Source organism: Etheostoma spectabile, chromosome 3 (genome assembly GCF_008692095.1).
Source record: "Etheostoma spectabile isolate EspeVRDwgs_2016 chromosome 3, UIUC_Espe_1.0, whole genome shotgun sequence".
In the NCBI taxonomy this organism is placed as follows: domain Eukaryota; kingdom Metazoa; phylum Chordata; class Actinopteri; order Perciformes; family Percidae; genus Etheostoma; species Etheostoma spectabile.
In genome coordinates, this window is record NC_045735.1 from 28,160,481 (window position 1) to 28,181,731 (window position 21,251).

General features: G+C 41.6%; 1 protein-coding gene across 1 annotated transcript in view; it reads left to right on the forward strand.

Moving 5' to 3' along the window:
* Positions 1 to 21,251, forward strand: part of cux1b (cut-like homeobox 1b) — an 85,544-nt gene that overhangs the window by 33,183 nt on the left and 31,110 nt on the right. Inside the window, 4 exon segments of the mRNA XM_032508131.1 lie at positions 3,414 to 3,551; positions 4,425 to 4,440; positions 5,534 to 5,560; positions 5,562 to 5,637. Of these exon segments, the coding sequence (XP_032364022.1) occupies positions 3,414 to 3,551; positions 4,425 to 4,440; positions 5,534 to 5,560; positions 5,562 to 5,637 (257 nt within the window).

Genomic DNA, 21,251 nt, shown 5'->3' on the forward strand with positions numbered 1-21,251 from the left:
GAGTTTGTTGCTAGTGCGCGTGACATGCAGGTCTGATCAGATTTATCAAACGAGCTGGCCCCGCTAGCCGAACACAACCTGGAATTTAGAGGAAGCAACATGCAGTCGTTGTCATACACTTAAGCCTGGATTATTAGGATTATATTTATACACTGGTGTCATGCAAGTCAAACTGCGTATTTCTACCTAATTTTCCTCTCCTGAATCACTTCAGAAAAGTAACGTTAGTCACAGCGCTTACTTGCTTTGGTGTTTGTAAAGCATAAACAAATAATTTAACAAAGAATGGTTCACATTAGAAAAGATCCTTTTTAATTTGTATCTTCTATGTAGATGCACTCCCCTACAAAATCACCGCAGTAGTTGAGAATTATTTATTTCCAAATAGAGCTATTTGTGTCATCTTTTAAAAATTACTTTTTCTTTTTTCATATCTTAATATACAGTTTATCGTAGCAAAAAAAACATATCGCAAAGTCAGTTTTTTTCCCCAATATCGTGCAGGCCTACCTGGAGACCCCCTTATCCATGCAGACAAGCACCAACAGGGAAAGAGAAAAAGTATAACACCACTCGTCTGGTGCTCCTTCACTGTGCACCCAGGCATGTGCGATGCCTTAATATGTCCCCTTGAGATCACATCCCCACTGGTAAAGCCTTTGGAGGGTCTTAACAGAAGGTGCGTCCTGATATGGATGACAAGTGCGGCCATGATTGGCTGCTGCAAAGTGCACACATGAGCAGTCACGTTCAGCACACTGAGGCCGAGGAGGGACACGCAGCATTGAGCGTTACAGAACACACACAGCCACAGAGCTACTGGTTGGAAATTTTCAGCTGTATGGGAGCCCTGGAGGGGCCGTGTATGTAGGAATGAGAGAGGACTTGAGTTCATCTATAGCGTAAGGAGGTCATCATATTCCCACATGGATAGACCTACAGTAATATCTTTGGATTGTACTGCTCCCAATAAGTCAGCGCCAGCTCTGACGGGGCTATTCTTAACTTGCAGCGAGACAATGATGTAATGCCTGATGCACACACGCACACAGACACAGACCAGCCTGACTAATGCAGCAGTCTTGAAAGAGGAAACTGTGTGTTTTGTTCTGTCTTCTATCAGCTGAAGGCCTGGTTAGTCAGCCCAGAGTGCTCTGCTTTAGATTAAAGGTGTCTGGCGAGAGCGCTCAGCACCAGTGGCCCACAAGTCAAACTGCTTTTAACAGGCTGTACAGTTGATTTGGAGGGGGGGCCTATGTGAAGGACGAAGGTTTGATAAGAGAGAGAGAGAGAGAAAGTTGATTTTCAAGGGTGTCGTGGCAGATTGGAGTCCAAATTCAAGACACAGTTATGTTCCTTAGTTTTTGTTTGTACTTTGTACTTTGTGTGTGTGTGTGTGTGTGTGTGTGTGTGTGTGTGTGTGTGTGTGTGTTTTTTGTGTGTGGTTTGCGGAGCCTTCGCTCTACATTGGGTGGCACCTTGCAGGCACAAAACACATGATTCCCAAGCGTTCTCGTTCTGGATCCTCCTTAGCCGATTAAGATATCTACTGGCGTCAGAGCATAGAGCGACACACACAGACAAACACCCACACAACACGCACACACAACACACACACACCCACCACACAGTCCCTTACCCCCCAGCTGTACTTGTCAGTTCCTCCTTATCGTGTACGACACACCACCATAACACACACAACAGTCAAACTGCTCTTTGTAGCTGGCTACTGGCTGAGCGTGCCTTGCGTCGTCTCTCTTGGCCTGCCCTTTCCCCCACTGTTTTGCCACCCATGAGCCCCATCGATGTGATTGGCCTGACTGACAGGGCCTCTCTCATCACACTGACAGTTAGGACCCCCTGTGTTTTCAAGAATGTTTGGTAAAATTCCTCCAGAAAGTTGTCTTCTTCCTTCTGTCGTCTTGTTTCTTACAATCTCTTTTTCCTTTTGCGTTGCCTATTTTACGGCTCCACTTTGTCCATCTGTCTACTCCCATGTTTCTCTTTTTTTTTTTCTTCTTCTTCTTGCTTTTAAGCTGCATCATAGTGAACACTTTAACTGTCATAGCCCTGGTGTTCCGTTTTGTTATATGCCCTTCACTCGTCTGTATCTTTCTGATTACATCACGCTAGCATCTAGTGCTGTTCGCACGTTGTGCCGCATTATTTCTCCCCCCCCCCACCCCCACCCCCCCCCTCACCACCATACAAAAACAAAGTTTATCTCATACACCAACAATAGTCTCTGTTGATATAATGGCTGATAGTGTATCATTCAATAACCTTTATGGATAAACAGAATCTGCCAAACTAACCATGACCTTTCAGGGTTGTGTGTTGTTGTAGCAAGCTAAGTCTCTGTTGTGTGCTTCTTTTTCTAATCAGTGAAGTGCGAGGGAGTATTTACAATGCTGGGTTTTCTTTTTTAGGTCTATATCAATATTTTTAAGAATAATTAAAATCCTATAAGGATGTATATTTTTAAATATTTTATAAAGACATGCCCTGGTTAGGATATTTAACAGATGAACAATAAACTTTATAATTTACAAATCATAACTAAAAACCCAAATATAGCATTGAAATTAAATAATTGGGACAAATACAGTGGAAAGATTCCAGAAAATGCATTCTATGAAATGCATTTTTGAAGTCACTGCACTACAGTTTCTTTTTGCACATCTGTTAACATATTCATTCACATATCCTTCTGACCATATTAGTCTGTGGTCATCCGTTATCAAATAATAACAAATAATAGTATTGGTTCTGCAAATAGTCAAGCTATGAACTATAGCTAGCTGTCCGATGTAGGGCTGGGCGATATGGAGAAAATCAGATATCACGATATTATTGACCAAATATCTCAATGTCAACACAGCAACAATATTGTAGGGTTGACTATTGGTGCTTTAACAAAATATTTTCACAATTATATTTTAGAAAAATAATCATCAACAATGTGAATTTAATGATTAAGTGGTGAAAGGCAAATAATAGAAAAGCTAGAATTGTCTGGTAAGTCTGGCAGCCTATTACCTTATTACAATATCCAAAATCTGAGGCAATATCTAGTCTCATAACGCGATATCGATATAACCTCTTTATATATTGATCAGCCCTAGTCTGAGGCATACAATAACATTGCTAGTAATTGGGATGTTTTGTGGTCCTTGCTGGAGCCAGTAATTCCCCACAGGGAGATCAAAGGTCAGGGTTGGCTCCAGAACAGTTCTCCTGGAGCTGCAAAGAGATTCATTGCCTTGCTCAAGGACTCGTCACCAGGGTAAACGCTTGCTCTCACGGGGGCCTTGAAAGGAGTTATTCCTAGCTCACCACGCCACCTCGCCGCCCTTGTTTGTGTAATCTGCTGCTTTGCAGTGTGTTAACACGGTGTGTTTTGTCTCTGCCAGATCCTGTACCTGTGTTGGAGCTGGCTCAGCAGCTGCAGCTGAAGCTCCAGAGGATGCACGACATTGAGACAGAGAACACCAAACTTCGAGAGACACTGGAGGACTACAACAAAGAGTTTGCAGAAGTCAAAAACCAAGGTTAGAGACAGGATACATGCAGAGCCCCGCAATTTGGGATTGTCCTGACTTTGCTCTCAGGCATGGATGTAGGGCACAAAAAGCCATATACCTAGTGTTTGTGTAATTCGACAGTGTTTTAAGGTTCTTTACTCTCGTAAATTGCATCTGTATACTAACTACTATGCCCAGTTACAACCATTGAATGTGCAGAGTGCACAAAACAAAACGAACGTGGTGAAGCAGGCTGCTCCGGTGAGAATTAGAAAACTGAATAATGCATATTGGTATTTGAATGGCTGATTTAACATTTGGCCAAGGGACAATAGCCTTTTGACTAACAATGGTACATTTACAGTGATGTTGATCAATGTGCATTTTCCTTTAGTTTTAGGTGATCACCGTCTGTCAGTTGGAAATATTGTACAAAGCAAGATCACACACAGTTTGTTTGACTTTTCAGTTTGACATTTGGCTACAACAAAGTAGTAATGTTGTAAATATGTTTAACTGATGAGAGTCTTGAGAAATTTCACACTGTCAATAGTAAAAGTAAAGAATGTAAAAACAGTTATTAAAATGTGTGCAAAATTGCAGCAAAATCATTTTTGTAATGCTTGAAGTAACTTTATAACCATTAGGCCTGCATGTTGATGAACGTTTAAGGGCAAATATAAGGTCAAAGAAACTTAGAATTATTTAGATGCCCTTTTCAAAGGAAGAGGCCACATGTGAACATATTTAAATGCCTTATATTTTTTTCAAAAATACAAAAATGTACAAGGTTTTACATAAATAGGTTTTCCGGGGGGAAAACATGAGGCAGTTTCATGAATAAAAAAACGACAGGCTACCTCGGGGTAAAGAGAGATGGAAAAAGTGACAGAGGCAGAGAGATGAGTGAGAAGCAGTAAAAAAAGTGGTGTAATTTCAGTCGAAAATGAGGAGTGAGCGAGTGGGCTGGGAATGTTTTGGAATCCCCCTTTCCTCAGTGAGAGTTAATTGGAACAGCTCAATAGCGGCAGGGTTCCATTCTGCCATTGATTTTCCTGTTCCCTCATCCTTTATCCCTCCTTCCCGCCTCAATAGATGGGGGATATTTAAACCAAACCACAATGGGGAAAATCCCCCTCCTGTAACGAACACGTCCGGGCCCTGCCCCCCCCCCCCCCCCCCACCACACACCCACACACCAATACCCACCAAACACACCCACACACCACTCACCACACACCCACACACACACAACACAACACACCACCACAAAAGAGTGCAGGGCACTGATCCTCGCAACCCAAATGTTTAAAGTTCAGTTAAGCAGTTAAGGGGTAAGAGGGCTCTGAGGGGACTTCTCTATTGATATGTGTCAGAGCAGTGAGACTGGAGTTTAAATCACACACACACAATACACACACAAACACACACAACACACACACACACACACACACACACACACACACACAAAGTGTAAGAGCCCTCAGTCAAAGGCAGCAGCAGCAATGCCGAGTCTATCTGTCAGTTCACTCACTTTATCTTTCGCTGAGAAACACAACACACACAACACACCACAACACACACAGAGGCCTATTTATTACGCCAGTTATGTGTTAGATTTATTTCAGGCTGCCCCATACAGAGCTCAGCCGTCAGCAGGTTATGGGGTTTCAGCACTAATGCAGTCCTAATGAATACACCACATCTACCACTGGTGAACGGTGAATATTCTATACCAGTCATGGATGTAAAGATTAGGCAGCAGCCATAGGGGCCAAGGCCTTGGTCTGTGCTGACAGAGAAGAAGTGGATATGAAAAGCTGTTCCTTAAGCAAGGTCAACCCCCCCCCCCCCCCCCACCGTCAAATGATTATTGTCCTCAGTGCCATTTATCACATTAGGAAAGGGCTATAGTTTGTGTTATATGTTTTGTAATGTCCGTGTAAGAATCTTCCTTCCTTATCTCTTAACGGCCGACTTTCTTCTAACCTCCTCAGAGGGACCATAAGGCTGAAGGAGAAGATTCGTGAGTATGAGCCGTTTGAAGAATCAAGCGGAGAACCTGGCCCAAGAGAAGCAGCTCCAGCTACACAACGACTATGCAGAGAAGGAGAGTATAACCGTGTGTGGTGTGTGTGTGTGTGTGTGTGTGTGTGTGTGTGTGTGTGTGTGTGTGTGTGTGGTGTGTGTGTGTGTGTGTTTGTGTGGAGTGGTGTGTGGGGTTTGCATAGCCACGCTTGAGGCCAAGTGTGAGTTAACCTTGAGAGGAGGACCATTTACAAAGTGAGAATTAGGCCACCGGTCCTACTTTTTTAGTAATGGCTCCAAAGGCTGTGTTTTTAGGTTTTCTCAAAGTTTCAGAGAGGTCCTCAAAAAATAGTAAAATGGAAATTGTTAAGAAGAAATTGGTGTGTGTACATCTTTTTCATACACACACTTTTGCTCTGTCACCCCCCCTATCATACACACACGTGTACTGCACCTGAGCATTGTTTTCATTTTGGGCGACCCCTTCAGGTTCACACAGGTACTGCGCCTGAGCTAATCTGGCACTGGCGACCCCTACAGCTTCATGCAGTTACTGCACCTGAGCCACTCTGGTTTCAGGCCTTGTTTTACCACTCTGCAGTAGGCCAATGTCCAACAGAAGTTTATTTTATACTAAATACAGTGTAAGGAATTAATAATAAAGGTAACAGTAAAAATTGGACCAGGATTAGAAGAAATCAGGACTACAGGGAGCCATGGGGATGACCATAGTAAAACAAAAACACATGACACTGCTGTAGATTGGTCTGCATGTAACAGTAAACCAGGTAATAAGCAAGTGAGACTCAAATTAAGAACAAATTACAATGCAGATCTATAAACAGATAAAATTAATAACAAACAAAGAAAAACAAACTGAGTGCACATAGATAAAATAATTAAGACGCAGGTAATTTTCAAAGGCTTTGTAAGAGACACAGTTCTCTCTCCAACTCTGGTGGGGGACCAGTATGATGATACAGGTGTGGTTGTGTATCTATAGAGCTGAATAATGTGTACAGTTAATCCTACACCACTGGACGTAGGTGATCATTAGTCAACAGGATCTGTATGTTGGCTTGGTCAACATCCAGTAGGATAACAGTTCTGGATCATCTGAAATCTCCCTGGTGGCTCTGAGCTCTCCTCTGAAGTCTTGGACACTTAGAGGACTTCAACTATAACCTGACCTATGAATGATAGCCAGATAAATTACCTTCATGCTAATATATTAATTCTTATCATAGCTTAAAGCTTATTAAATCAACATATTGCTTCAAGTCACAATCAAAGATAACACTGAGTAAACTAAACTATAGTAAAGTGCATGATAGAAAACACAAATAACATATTTAGCACTGATGCATCAAAAATGGTGTCAAATTCTTGTACACTGTAGAAAATACCAGCACTAACACTGGAATTCAGCCAAAAACTACATCTTAACCAGCAACAAAGCTGCAGCGCTCAACACAAATAATGCAAGAAAACAACCACCAGGCAGAACATGTGTTTAGCAGCAGTATTTTAAATACATTGCAGATGATTTTTAGTAGTTAGCATTTTAGCATTATCAAATAGGATTTTACATTGCATAGTTAGCATTGCAGCTAGTCAACATATCTGCATTAGCTCATGTTAGCAGGTAAATGTACTCACCAGTGTGGATTCAGGCCCAGCGCAGTGTATTATCCACAATGTCATCTTATGTTGTCTATATAGTATGAATTAACAACACTCATTAAATGAGCTCTCCATAGTTTAGCTGAGTTTCTTACTTTCACTTTCACATGCGACCAGTCAGTAGAGCTGGGCTGAAGCATTAGATTGGCTAAAGTAAATTTGAATGTATGGCTAGTAGGTTAGCATGCTAAAATGCTAAACTAAGAAAGCTAAACCGTAAACATTAAACCTGCTAAACATCAGCATGTAGCCTAGTCATGGAGATGTAGCATGCTGATGTGCATTTAGGTTTATGGTTTCTAACAGGAAAAGTGGTGATTAATAAACCCTGGTATTAATGCACAAGAGTTAGCCAGAGGCTGTTTTCATCTTTAGTCCCTGTACAGAGTACATTACTGTACCTGTCATAGTACAGCCTCATAGAGGCTGTAGAATCTGGTTTATCTGGAACAAATGATTTAATCAAAAATATACACCTTATTAATCGCAGAGTAAAGAGTGGAAGTACATCTCACTCTGTTCTATTTTAAGTAAATAGAACATATGTAATACAATTTAAGATATGAGTGATTCACCCACCTGTAGGATACAGTGACAGTATAAGAAGACATTATTTATCTTTCCAGACTACCTTATTCTCAGTTGCCCCCCCCCCACACTATTTGCTGTCCCTGCTCACATTATATGAATGCATGGAGACAGCACAACAGACAGAGCTCACATAGCAAAGAGAGCACAAATACTGTATTGCTGCTGTGTTTAAAACATACATGTTACCTTATAGTAACATATTATCAGTTAACATTATTTAACTTCATGTTGAAAAAATTTGCAGCTTCATTTCCCCTACAAGGCAGAGTTACAGTACAGTAAAGCACAACGTCCCAGTAGGTCTGATGGTTTAGGGGCTACAGGAACAGGAGGCAGCTCCTGTATTTGGACAGGTAATTGTGGCATCCCGTTGGACAGCCGGTGGCTGACATGTTTGCCTCCCCAGAGAATTCTCAGTGTCCTGTAAGGTGTTCCTGGGGAGGGAACTGAAGGGGACAGCAGGCCTCCCTCTTACAGCCTGTGCAGAGACTGAAGGCCGTTTTATGGCTGTGCGGAGGTGCCACGCAGCGCTTTCTCCGTAGCCTACGTAGGTGGTCTGATGGTTACACGCTTGTGCGCTGGTGTATGCGTTACGCTGCCGTGTGGTTGGGGGGGGGGGTCTAGGTGATAAAGCGAGGGAGAAGTGAGAGTGACGACGATTATCTTCAGAGTAGTGACTCTAGATCATAGTGAGAGAAACAAAGAGTCTTCCCTGTGCTGACCAAGGTGAGACATCTACAGCAGGACTAGTTAACCCTCTCCATGATTTCATGTTTAAGGAGAAAGAGAACCAGGAAATGACTCGGGGGGGGAATGAAAAGCTACCAAGCCACAGCCGAGCGACGTGCGTTGCCACGACGTGTAGTTATATTTTTTGAGAGGTGCACGTCAGGCTATGACATAGGGTCCAGTGTAGACGCAAGGGGCTGCGGGGGTACGCCGTTGATTCCTCCACAGCTTTATCATTCACTGTTGCTGTTTGGCCACTTGGCCAGGTCATCAAAGTTGGACACCTTAAGGGAGAGACACCACCTGGTCTTGGGAGAGTCTGCCTACACAATAATTCAGCAAAGTAATGTACTCCACAGTACTTTACTTTTAGCTGACTTTATATTAGCTTACAAACAGTAAATCAGTGAGCCCATGTAATGGACCTTTGGATCCTTACATGGACATGACCCTGATAATTAAAAACGTGGAAATAAAGAACACTTAAAAGTAATACTATATGTTGTGTTGTTGCTGATACTAATTGTCTACAGCAATTAAACAGACTAATTAACAACTCAAAACTATAACAATGAGAATAGCATGTGTTGAATATGGAGATGTTAAAAAGGAGACAAAATCTTCAAGTTCCATAAGGTGTAAGTGAAACTAAATTAAGTAAAAATACTTCTCAACCACGCTTAAAAAATATATATGATTAACTTTACATTGAAGAGCGGACCTTAATGTAAAGTTGTTTATTTGCAGTGATAGGGTTGTGATTTCTGACCCTGCCGCCTGTAAAACAGGCCTGAGAGTCAGAGGTGAATATTTGTGGTCTTTCTGCTGCTGCAACTGCCACTTAATTAATGGCCCATCAGGGGAGGGGCCGCCCCCCTGCTCTCAGCCACTCAGACAAACAGGTGGGGAAGGGCAGTTCGTGAGGCAGGTCACCTGAGGTCTCACAGAAAGCGGCCCTTCCCCCACCTGCACGCGGAGCGGAAGCTCAGAGCTGAGGCCTGAGGCGAGAGGAGTGTGAGACAGGTTTCAGGCTGCAGCAGCACACTTGGAAGAGACGCTAAGCTACGGCCTGCTAGCTTTGAAAGACTGGAGCGACTCAGCTAAGGAAAAGACGACTTTTAAACTTCTGTGCAGTAAGAGTCTTATCAATTCTAATTTTGAGCCTCAACATGTCACTTAATGTGGGTTTGAGCTAAATTTTTTGGCAGGTTTAGACTTATTGCAAACGGAGTTGCAGTTCTAGTAAATTCTAAAATAACTTAATGGTCAGCACTATTTTTGTATAACTATGAACATATTTTGTTAGAGATTTATCAGCTTTTAACAACATGCAGTGACACCATTTAAAGTCAGTTATTATATATTTTCTGAAAATAAAGTGGACACATGATAACTCATTTAAAATGTTTCAAGGATTTTTAAATCTAGTCGATTTTTCTAAAGACTTAGTTTGTAAACTACTCGAAGGGTTTATTGAAGAGAAGGGTTTTATGTGCTATAAACAGGCTATAGTCTTTAACAAGTAAATTATGTTTATGGGCTATCACTGACATTTGTGGGGGGAAAAGAGTGTATACTTTAAATGTAGTATAAGACACTACAGCAGAGGACACTGCAGATAATGCTTAACAGTCAAACAGTTTTATTTTAATCTAAAGGAGCGGGGCTCTCATGGCTCGTTTATAAAGTTTCAATCTTCTTTTTGGTTTTAGGTCCAGAATTGATGGGAGGGAGAAAACACAGGTATGTGTCTTTTATAAAAGATTTACTCAAACCACTCAATATGCAACTCACTGTACAGCCGACTACTGACTACAGTGTAGGCTACTTCTACAATCAGAGGAAGACATTGTTACTACTGTATACCTGACCGAGACTGTAGATTCAGAATGCAATCACAAAATATCACAATGACAGTTGGATAATCAGACATAAGCATTAGAGGTAATGGAGCAGTATGTACCCTCCTGGTCGTTATGATAGCTAAAGCACATATTGCGTTCATCAACAACCAACCAGACCCATTTCTGTGTGGGTGCGACAGAAGTGACAGAGGTTTTTGGTAATAATTCACCGACCCAGGGTGAGTCTGATGAAAACGGATGTATCTGCCTAGTTCAACTCTGATATTTCTCGTATTGCGCAGCGCTCTGAAGGAATAATCTCAGAGATTAGGCTACGTTATGTTCTGACAGCTCACAGCAATTTAATACAATAACAGGAAAAGAATCCCCCCACAGTTCTAAACCGTTTTGCATGTGACGTCTGCTGAAGTGCCAGATACCTTTCCCCCAAATATGGACACACACGTATACAGACATGTCTTGCTTTATAAGATAAATAGCCTGACCATAAGAGGCACCACGCTCTGTATGCACTTGTTGTCTGGTTGTGCGTTATAAATGTGGGATTTAGGAATGTCCTGAATTTCGGGAATTGTTTGTTTATTGAAAGCCAAAGACAGTCCAAAGTAGTGCTACTTTGCACATTTTTGTGGGTCTGAGTTGTATGCCACATTTTAGCTGCCAAAGCTCGGCTGCTCTCTGTCTCTGGTCCTCAGGGTGAGAGGGGGAGGGGCTAGCTTCTAGAGCAGCAAAAGCCAATGTGTGCTTTTTTTTACATATTTATTGATATGCACAAAGAGGACTGAGAATTGTTTTGTTATTCTATGTAGCACATATTGTAAACATACGTAAAGTGCCCATATATGAAAAAATAACTTTTTGGTATTTGGGTTGTTATTGTGTCTTCGGTGTTTCTCACACACATACAAACTTGGAGAGAATAACTATCCATGGTGTTCTGAGTGAGATACGGTTTCTGAATGTCCTCGTCTTCAGTTCCGGGGGAGCTGATCAACATCTGCACGGCTCTTACATCACTAGCCGAGACCAGGTGGCTAACGTAACACATGCTAGCACTAGCATGCTAGCTCGTTTCAATGGCCAAACACTGCTACAACATCCACTAGTGACCCTAATCTCCAAAAGAAATACTTTCTGTCCTGTTCTGCAGGGACAGAAAGTAATTACCAACAAAGATGATAGAAGTCAGATGTGTCACTCTGAGCTAAAACAGAGACCTGAACACAAGGGTGAAACCGGATCTGCAGCAATGTGCAGTACAACAAAAAATGGTGTTTTTTGAAAATGAAACCATGGAAGCCTATTCGGGTACAACCTAAAATACAATTATGACCCTGAAAATGAGCGAATATGGCACTTTAAGATCCTAGCCTGTTATAGTTAAGCTAGTATTACTATTTCTGGAAAAAACCCTCAGCATAGCCACTATCACCACTCATATCCAACATCAGGAATGTAATATCCACATAACAACACTGGATCACCACTGCCAGTGAAGGATGCAGTACTTAGACTGTGCTGGATGAATTAGTACTGAGTAAAAATAGCAGGCTGTGTATCTGTTCATGCAGATCTGAAACCCATTGTGTAAGTGTTGATGGTGTTCTGACTGTGGGTAAAGGAAGAGTTAGGTGCACACACATGTATTGGCATGTTTTCTTACTCTGACTGTGACAAACAATTTTAAACACAAACTTTAACAATTTGACATAAATCCAAAAACAGTATGCTAGAAGTCTGTATTCCAAACAAATAGTCTACTTTTTGTTAAATATCAAATGATGTCAGTGGAACAGTCAATCTTTAAGAAACTATAGTTGGTATGGCTCTGTAAAGTTGGACTGAAAGTGAATGGGATGTCTTCTCATGATTATGCTTTTTACGTAGTGGACTGGACTTGAGGAGTCAGGAAGTGATTCCTCTGGGTCTGAATTATGCAGCAAGATGAACCCAGATTACAATAAGAAAGCTTCGTCACAATGGAACAGGGGCCTCACCTTCACGGGAAGACACAATTGATCTCCTGTCTCTGGTATGTATGCACTGTGACATATCTTGTTCGTCTTGTCGGTTTCTTGTGCTTGCAAAAAACATTTAATACTTTAGATTGCTATCAGTCAAGCAACTGTAGTATTTCCAAGGAAAATGCCCTCTGGACAATCTGGTCTATAAATACTATACAGTCTCATATTGTCATCTTTCTAAGAGACAGATTAATCGATAATGAAAACAATGGTGGTTGCTGCCTAGTCCACACACAGTATCCCAGGGCTCGACTGCTACCAAAAGTTTCAGTGTGCAACTAAATTTTAAATCCAGTCCCACATATGCAACCAGTAAATATTCCCCTTTTCTTTTAGATGTTACACATAGAGGGAGGCCAATGAGTGTGAGAAGGAATGGGAATGGGCACGTAAGTGGCTAATGTGTGAGAGGGAAGGTCCTAGAGATAACAAGCGTGCAAATGTCAGTAGAAAGGAGACGATACAGATACTTGCTACATGCGTCTAAACAATGAGAACAGCAAACTATTCACTTGTTCTTCGACCTGCGGCCATGGTGCTAGAGCCAGAGCTACAGTGTCACAGTTGGATTTAGATTCAGAGTCAGAGGGGTGTGTGGCAAAAAAGGCCCAAAAGCACCAAATTCTAAAAGCCAGTCCACCTTCCAATGTTCTTCTAATGTTTACATACATTTGTTAAGTAGTCAACTCAATTTTATCAATATCCATATTTACATGCATGAGGTGGTCAGAATGTTAGGAACACCTATAAATGTAACGCAGTTCAGTACTTTATCTCTAAATATTACCTCAGTGCTAATACACAGGATTGAATTAAGACCTCTGACAGGGTCAACAACTGAATATAATAGGCATGCTCGTTATATGCTTATACGTGTGTATAAACACTGTGACTTGAACAGTGACACCAGTGCATACTCACTGGTGTAAACTCTCATGTCTCAATAATTTTATCGCCTTTGCAGATAAAGTTTAATGCATTCACTAGGTTGTCCTTTCATTTACTGCATAGGATAAGGTGTCACGTTTTGTTTGCTGTTGTTTTTCAGATGGAGGTTCTGACCTCTTGTCCCCCAAAAGGAGACTTGAGTCCCTCAGTGAAGATGGGAGTTCAGATGTAGATGGTGAGTTAAATGGTATTTATTATGAAATTCACCAGAACTCCTGCCTTTTGACAATTATGATAGTATCATATGATAGTAATATAATATTGTAATATCCTAGTACACACTGCTGCTTACAGTTTTGACCTTTTGAAATATAAGTGCTAGTAGCCAGCTGTCAGAATGTAGTTTACAAATGAACGGATTATTCATTATACCTGAGGTTTCATATGGGTGCTAATGTTTGTCTTCTACAGTTTAGTCTGAGTCCAGAACAAGGTTGGTGAAGAGGCCTCACCAGAGAAGAAAAGATGTAAAAAGACCAAGAACGGGGAAGCAATGGGTAAGTTCTAAAAACTGGGCTAAAAAGGTTTATACTTCTAAAGCTACCATTGAACGCTCTCTGTGACTGTCTGCGAGCCACGCAATGGGTTGGGGACATTAATTCCCTTTATGTCACTTGATATTTTGAAAGCAGGAATTGTGCTGTGTGCCCTCCGGGGCAAACTGCATACAGGCACAAAACAGTGTTCTAGACATATGTTCTAGAGTTATTTTATTGCTTTTTAAAACAGAAATCAGAAAATATATGAAATAGTTTAACAGGCGCCACAATTATTGTAGCAGTAATGGGTTTGTCAGGCTACTCAGTGGTTGTAAGAGGCTAGTGTGACTTCAAAGTGACACCAGTGCATATCCACTAGTGTAAACTCTCATGTATCAATATTAATCATATTTGCAGATACAGTTGCTTCACTAGGTGTCCTTCACACACTGCATAGGATGAGTTGTCATGTTTTGCTGCTGTTGTTTTCAGATGGAGGTTCTGACCTGTTGTCCCCAAAAAGAGACTAGAGCCCTCAGTGGGATGAGGAGGTCAGATGGAGATGGTGAGTTAAATGATATTATTATTAATTCACAAAAAAAACTGCTTTTACAAAGGACCCTGCCAGCGTTTTCTCAAAACTTAGTAGAGTAGTACTTAAATCTCCAGTGCATGAATTATATAATTTTGTACCATTCATCTTTTGTTTCTTTATGTTGTTACACAAGATAAATATTACAGTAAATATTTAGTGTCCTTCCTTATGGCAGTTAAATTGTCAGCATTAAACATAATTACACATGAATTCTGATATTATTTTAAGAGATTTCACTAAGTAATGGGTGCTAATGATGGTTGCTACAGTTCTGATCTGAGTCCAGGAACAAGGTTGGTGAAGAGGCCCTCAGAGAAGAAAGAAAAGACGTGAAAAGAAGGTGGAAGAAATGGGTAAGGTCTTAAAATGCATTCACTAGGTTGTCCTTTCATACATCATAGGATAAGGTGGACTTTTTGTTTGGCTGTGTTTTTTCGATGGAGGGGTTCTGAATCTTGTCCCCCAAAAGGAGACTGAGTCCCTCAGTGGAGATGGGAGTTCAGATTGGAGATGGTGAGTTAAATGGATTTATTATGAAATTCACCAGAACTCCCACCTTTTGGCATTATGATAGTATCATATGATAGTAAATAATGTTGTAATATCCTAGCACACCTGCTGGCTTACAGTTTTGACCTTTTGAAAATAAGTGCTAGTAGCCAGCTATCAGATTGTAGTAGTTAGTTTACTGTCAGCATTTATTTACAATGGAACTGATTATATTATACCTGAGATTTCACTAACTAACGGGTGCTAATGATTGTCGCTACAGTTGTAGATCTGAGTCCGAGACAAGGTTGATTGAAGAGGCCCTCACAGAAGAAGAAAAAAGACTAACAAGACAGAAGTGGAGAGCAATGGGTAAGTTCTTTAAAACTGGGCTAATAAGGCAATAAACAGTCCGACCTAAGTATTTGGACAGTTGGATTTTTGTGTTCTTTGACACAAATAAAGTGCTAAGTCTCAGCTTTTATTTAATAGGTTGCATCTATATAAATATCTGTGTTAGCCATAGCCCTTTAACACACAAGGCCCAAAGGTTTGAGGTCCAAAAGTAATTGGACCGATAAAATCGGGTCTAACGAAATCATCGTATTTAATATTTTCAGTCTTCCACCCATAGACAACAGCAGGCTACAGGTTATGTCATGAAGTCTATCTTGATCATTAACAAAAACAATGCGTACGCTTTGATGTCAGGAAAGGCTTCTGAATTTGCGGTAGAGTCATAGAGTCAAGGGGTTGTCATAATCATACAAATTGGTTTCCAGTCATTAAATAGATGTGTGTCCCCGGTTGTACAGCTTGTAAGCCTACTCTAAATAAAACTGAAATACGAAATTTTAATTACATCCATTTTTATGTTAAAATTGAATGTACTGAAGAACAAATTGTGATGTATGTCCAAATATTACTTAGAATTAACTCAAAGCCGAATAGAGCTTTACCGAATCTACACTGAGAGTATGTTATTTAGGTCACACTATCTCCATCGTCTTTTCTGTCATCTGTAGTGCCCGCCCACAGTAAGGTGAAGGTGAAAGACCGTGGAGGGAAAGACAGAGAGGGAAGGTGAAGAGGGACCGTGGAGGAAGCAGAGAGAGTGCGGGAAAAACAACACATGAAAAGTTTTATAGCAGAGCGCCGCCTCCAGGTAAAGAAACACTGCAGTGATGCATAAAAGAGGAGGAAGCCTTGGGTCAAAGGTCCTGGAAGGATGTAAAGAAGTTTGGTACAACACAAAATGTTAAGTTTAAACGGAGGGGTGCTACACTGCAGCTTCATCTTTGAAGATCTGTGTTGTGCATATAATGTGTGTTCTAGTTGTCCGGGGCAGTTTTTGTTTTATAAATATCTAGAAAGAGAAAACAAGAAGGGAAATATGGTGGAGCGCGCAGAGGTGATGTAAATGCTTGTAGAATAGATTTGAGAACTTCTGTACTCACTTTTTTCCCCACTTCAGTCACCTTTCCAGTACAACACAACTCAGTGATTCAACCTCGGAATCTGTAACTGCAGCTTCTAATATAACATTATTTTATTATATTATATTGTATGCAGTGTGCCTCTCCATCACACAGTGGCGAGTCTGCGCTCTCGAGTTCTGCAACCTTCTTGCGATACATTTGGTGCAAAAATGTACCTGGGACTAGTCTGTAGTCTGTGGAGCTCTGCGCAACAGAGACGGGGGGGACAGACGGGTTTCTATCGCCTGATGAGAGACAACCTCAGTCGGCTTATTGTAGCATGAAGGCTAGCGTTAGCTAAATAGCAGCCAGTCCTCGTCTAAATAGTGAATACATTTAATTATTTCAACACTTTAACAGTCACCATGGGGACACTGAGGGGGGGGTTCCAGGTCCTGCAGCCGCAGAGGGACAGTCGTCAGTGGGTATTAGATCACGTCGAGGTTGGCAGGGGATCTTTATAGTGGTGTTTCCACGCTGGCCCCCCACTGACGGCGGTCCGCCTGGGGCTGCAGGACCTGGTGCCCCCCCGGGACTGTATAAGTGTTGAGATAATTAAAAGGTATTTAAGGAGTTTAGAGTGGATGGCTGCTAGTCAGCTAACGCTAGCTTGTATGCTACATAAATAACCCGGACAAGGTTTCCCTCATCGGCAATAGAACCCTGCCGTCCCCCCGTCATGTTGGACAGAGTAGTCCCTCATCTGGCAACAGAAACCTCGCTGTCCCCCATCCGGTGGGACAGAGTTGTCCCTGTCTGGCGATAGAAACCCGGTCCACCCCATCTGTCTGACAGAGTTTGTCCTCATCAGGCGATAGAAACCTGCTGTCCCCCATCCTGTTGGACAGAGTTGTCCTCATCGGGCGATAGAAACCCTGCTGTCCCCCGTCATGTTGGACAGAGTGTCCCTCATCTGGCAATAGAAAATCCTGCTGTCTCACCACCATCCTATCTGACACGAGTTGTCCCTCATTGGCGATAGAACCTGCTGTCCCCCCGTCCTGTTGGACAGAGTTGTCTCGTCTTGGCGATAGAACCCTGCTGTCCCCCCGTCCTGTTGGACATATAGTCTCAATCTGGCGATTAGAAACCTGCTGTCCCCCCGTCTGTTGGACAGAGTTGCCTCATGGCGATAGAAACCCTGTTGTCCCCGTCCTGGTGGACAGAGTTGTCCTCATCTGGCGATAGAAACCCTGCTTTCCCCGTCCTGTCTGACAGAGTTGTCCTCTCTTGCGATAGAACCCTGTTGTCCCCCGTCTGTTGGACAGAGTAGTCCCTCATGGCAATAGAAAACCCTGCTTTCCCCCCGTCCTGTTGGAAAGAGTTGTCCCTCATCTGGGGATAGAAACCCTGCTGTCCACCCCACCTGTTGACCGAGTGTCCCTCATCAGGCAATAGAACCTGCTATCCCCCGTCGTTGGACAGGTTGTCCCTATCAGGCGATAGAACCTGCTGTCCCCCCATCTGTCGACAGAGTTGTCTCATCTGGCGATTAGAACCCTGCGTCCCCCGTCCTGTTGGACAGAGTTGTCCTCGTCTGGCGATAGAAACCCTGCTGTCCCCCGTCCTGTTGGACAGATATGTCCTCATCTGGCGATAGAAACCCTGCTGTCCCCCGTCTGTTGGACAGATATGTCCCATATGGGATAGAAACCCTGCTGTCCCCCCCGTCCTGTTGGACAGAGTTGTCCTCATCTGGCGATAGAAACCCTGTTGTCCCCCGTCTGTTGACAGAGTTGTCCTATCAGCGCGAAGAAACCCTGCTGTCCCCCGTCCTGTTGGACAGAGTTGTCCCTCATCAGCGATAGAAACCTGCTGTCCCCCCGTCCTGTTGGACAGAGTTGTCCCTCAACAGCGATGAGACCCTGCTGTCCCCCGTCTGTTGGACAGAGCTCCACAGACTAAGTCCACAGGTGCAAATTAGTTTGAGGCAAATGGATCAAGAAGTGTTGCAATAGTCGATGAGCAGACTCGCGTGTGATGATGGAGAGCACACTGCAGAGTACATAATATAATATATATAATACTATAAAATAAATACTATAATATATAATATGAGAAGCTGCAGGGACAGATTCCAGAGGTGAATCACTGAGTTGTGGTTGTTGGATAAGGAATGAAGTGGGAAAAAAAAAAAAATGAGTAGAGATTTTTTTTTTACAATGTCTACATCAAATCTGCTGCTCTCACATTTTGCTCCAATTTACATCATTAATAACCTAAAACAAAGGCTAATGTTGTCTTCAGGGATTTGTCAAGATGAAAGTTGGTGTGACAATTTATTATCATAAATGAGAAAAAAGGCAGCAAATTCTCAAAGTTGAGGTTTGAACAAAACTGAAATAAATGTTCTGATAACTGGAGTTCACATGTAATGTTTTTCTTGCTTACTTATTTCAGAAATGCATCCGTGCCTTTGTGCAGTAGTCTGATCAATGGTCACATCACTAAATAGTATATATTCTGCTTCTGTATATGAACCTCAAACTGCAACTCTCAAAGACTCAATTATATATATTATACATTATGATCTGTTCTAAAACTTAAAATGGTAGAAAATAACAACTAACTAAAATAACAAAGAAGATAGTTTAAATAGTTAGCAGAAACTGAACCCAATAGGCCCTAGAAATGGTCCTTCCAGTGATAGAATGACGGGTCTATTCTTTGTTTTAAAAATAATCTGAGGTGATAAACTGAGTCAGGGAGACATTAGTGTTTAAATATAGCATTAGATTGTCTGTAAGTATAGCAGAAAGGGTGTGGTCTCACTTACAGCTGTTTTACCCGGTCCTCACCTTTAAGCTCATACAGGAATGTGGTGTGTGTGTGTGTGTGTGTGTGTGTGTGTGTGTGTGTGTGTGTGCGTTTGTTTGTGCTACAGGAGCGATGTTTCATTTAATAACCTCTGCATCATTTTGCCATTTCAAACCTTTGGGTCATTGTGTTCTCTGACATAACTGCTATGATTCTAATCTTTTCTAAAGTTTTTTTTTTCGGGCTTTTAATACCTTTTATTGGACAGGACATCTTAAGACAGGAAAGTGGGAGAGAGTTGGATGACATGCAGCAAAGTGCCTTGGGTCACAATTGAACCCGTGGCCGCTGCCGTGAGGACAGAGCTGCCAGGGCGCACCGTGATTCTGATTTTTATTTTAATGATAGATTTAAGAGATCTGCCTGAGCTATTTACAACATAATTATTGTTTCTCGGTTTATAGTCCTTGCAATTTTTTTTATAGTTATCAGTTTAATCAACAAATTGCTGCTTATTGCCTCCCCGACATTGGCTTTCTTTTACAGTTCAATGCAGGAATGGACGATACATAAAAGACAAAGCCAGCATTTTTGTCATGTGGGTGCTTGCCATTCTTGTCTTGATGGAAATCAACACCTCATACTCCCTGTTCTGTCTTTACCACATATCTTTCAGCCTTTTTCTGTTGAGAATAATTGCTATCACAGACGTTTACTGTGTCTGAAAAGATACGGTCCTTGAATTAAAACGCGCCAAATTACTATATAATGACAAAAATATGCTTAGGTGTCACTCTATTTTGATACAAAGTAATTCATTTTGATCTAATGGGTTATTTCCTTTCCAAACCCATTTTCAGGTCATTTTGAAGTGTGTGATTTGCAGATACACAGAAAGCCTGTGGCAGTAATAAATAAGCACAAAATTGCTGCCAGATATTTAAGGAACATGGAATAAAAACAATGCTAACTACTGAAATGATGTATAAACTCTTACTGAGTCACTCTGATACTCTCCTTTCCCAGGAAGGAGTCTTTTTAACATGAAGATGCAGCCAGTCATAATATTGTTTCACTTTAAAACAGTCTTGGGCACCGCTCCTTCTGCATCGCTCAGTAAATCCAGTCCAGTATGATGTTGGCCAGTTTGAATATCATGTGAATCCACATGAAGTTCAGCTTTTCAAACGCAGGTGTAGGATTGACCAGTTAACCTTACATGTAGTTGTCTTGGGTATCTATGTGCTCCTATTTGGAATTAAAGGGATGAATAAACATGTGCAGGGTGGAATAGAAATGATGAGCACTCATCAGATTAGCTGGTGCAGCCTCAGGGCTTAAAGACACAGCACATATTCGCTGAGGGTGAGCAGGAGTTAACAGCTGTGATGGATGTATCGAAGCTGAAAATGTTTCTTAACTAGGAAACGAAGCACTGCCATTATCTCAAAACCAATTAAAAAGTCGATACAGTAGTCGTAGAGTAGGCCTGCACGATTGAGGGGAAATATGAATCACAATTTTTTTTTTTACTTAGAAGTGATATCTATATCTATCTATAATTCTCTGCCACGTTTTTTTTTTGCCTCACAAAGTGTCATGTTTATTGCACACATGAACCGTGAAAAAAGAAAACAAATTGGCTATATCAAACACAGATTCTTTTGGCACCTGTAGCACATTGCACATCACCACAAGCCTGTAAACATAGAGGCTCCAGTGGATAAAGAAAACATACATACTGGCCATTTAAGTACAGTAGGCTACCAAAAATAGTGACATATAACACACTGAACTAAATAGGGCCCTGATACAGGCTCTATCTGAACTCCTTGAACATGACGTTACTTAACCCTCATGTTGTCCTCAGGTCAAATTGACCTGTTTTTCTATATCAGTGTGTATTTTAACTACCCAATTGTAATTTCCCAAAATAACATGATTGATTCCACACAACGCTCTTTGGCAAGTACACATCTCCTTTCAATTTTATAGCATTTGGGAAAAAAATTGAAGTGGTTTCGAAATAGTATTGAGTAAAAGTTGACATATTCCAGTCTG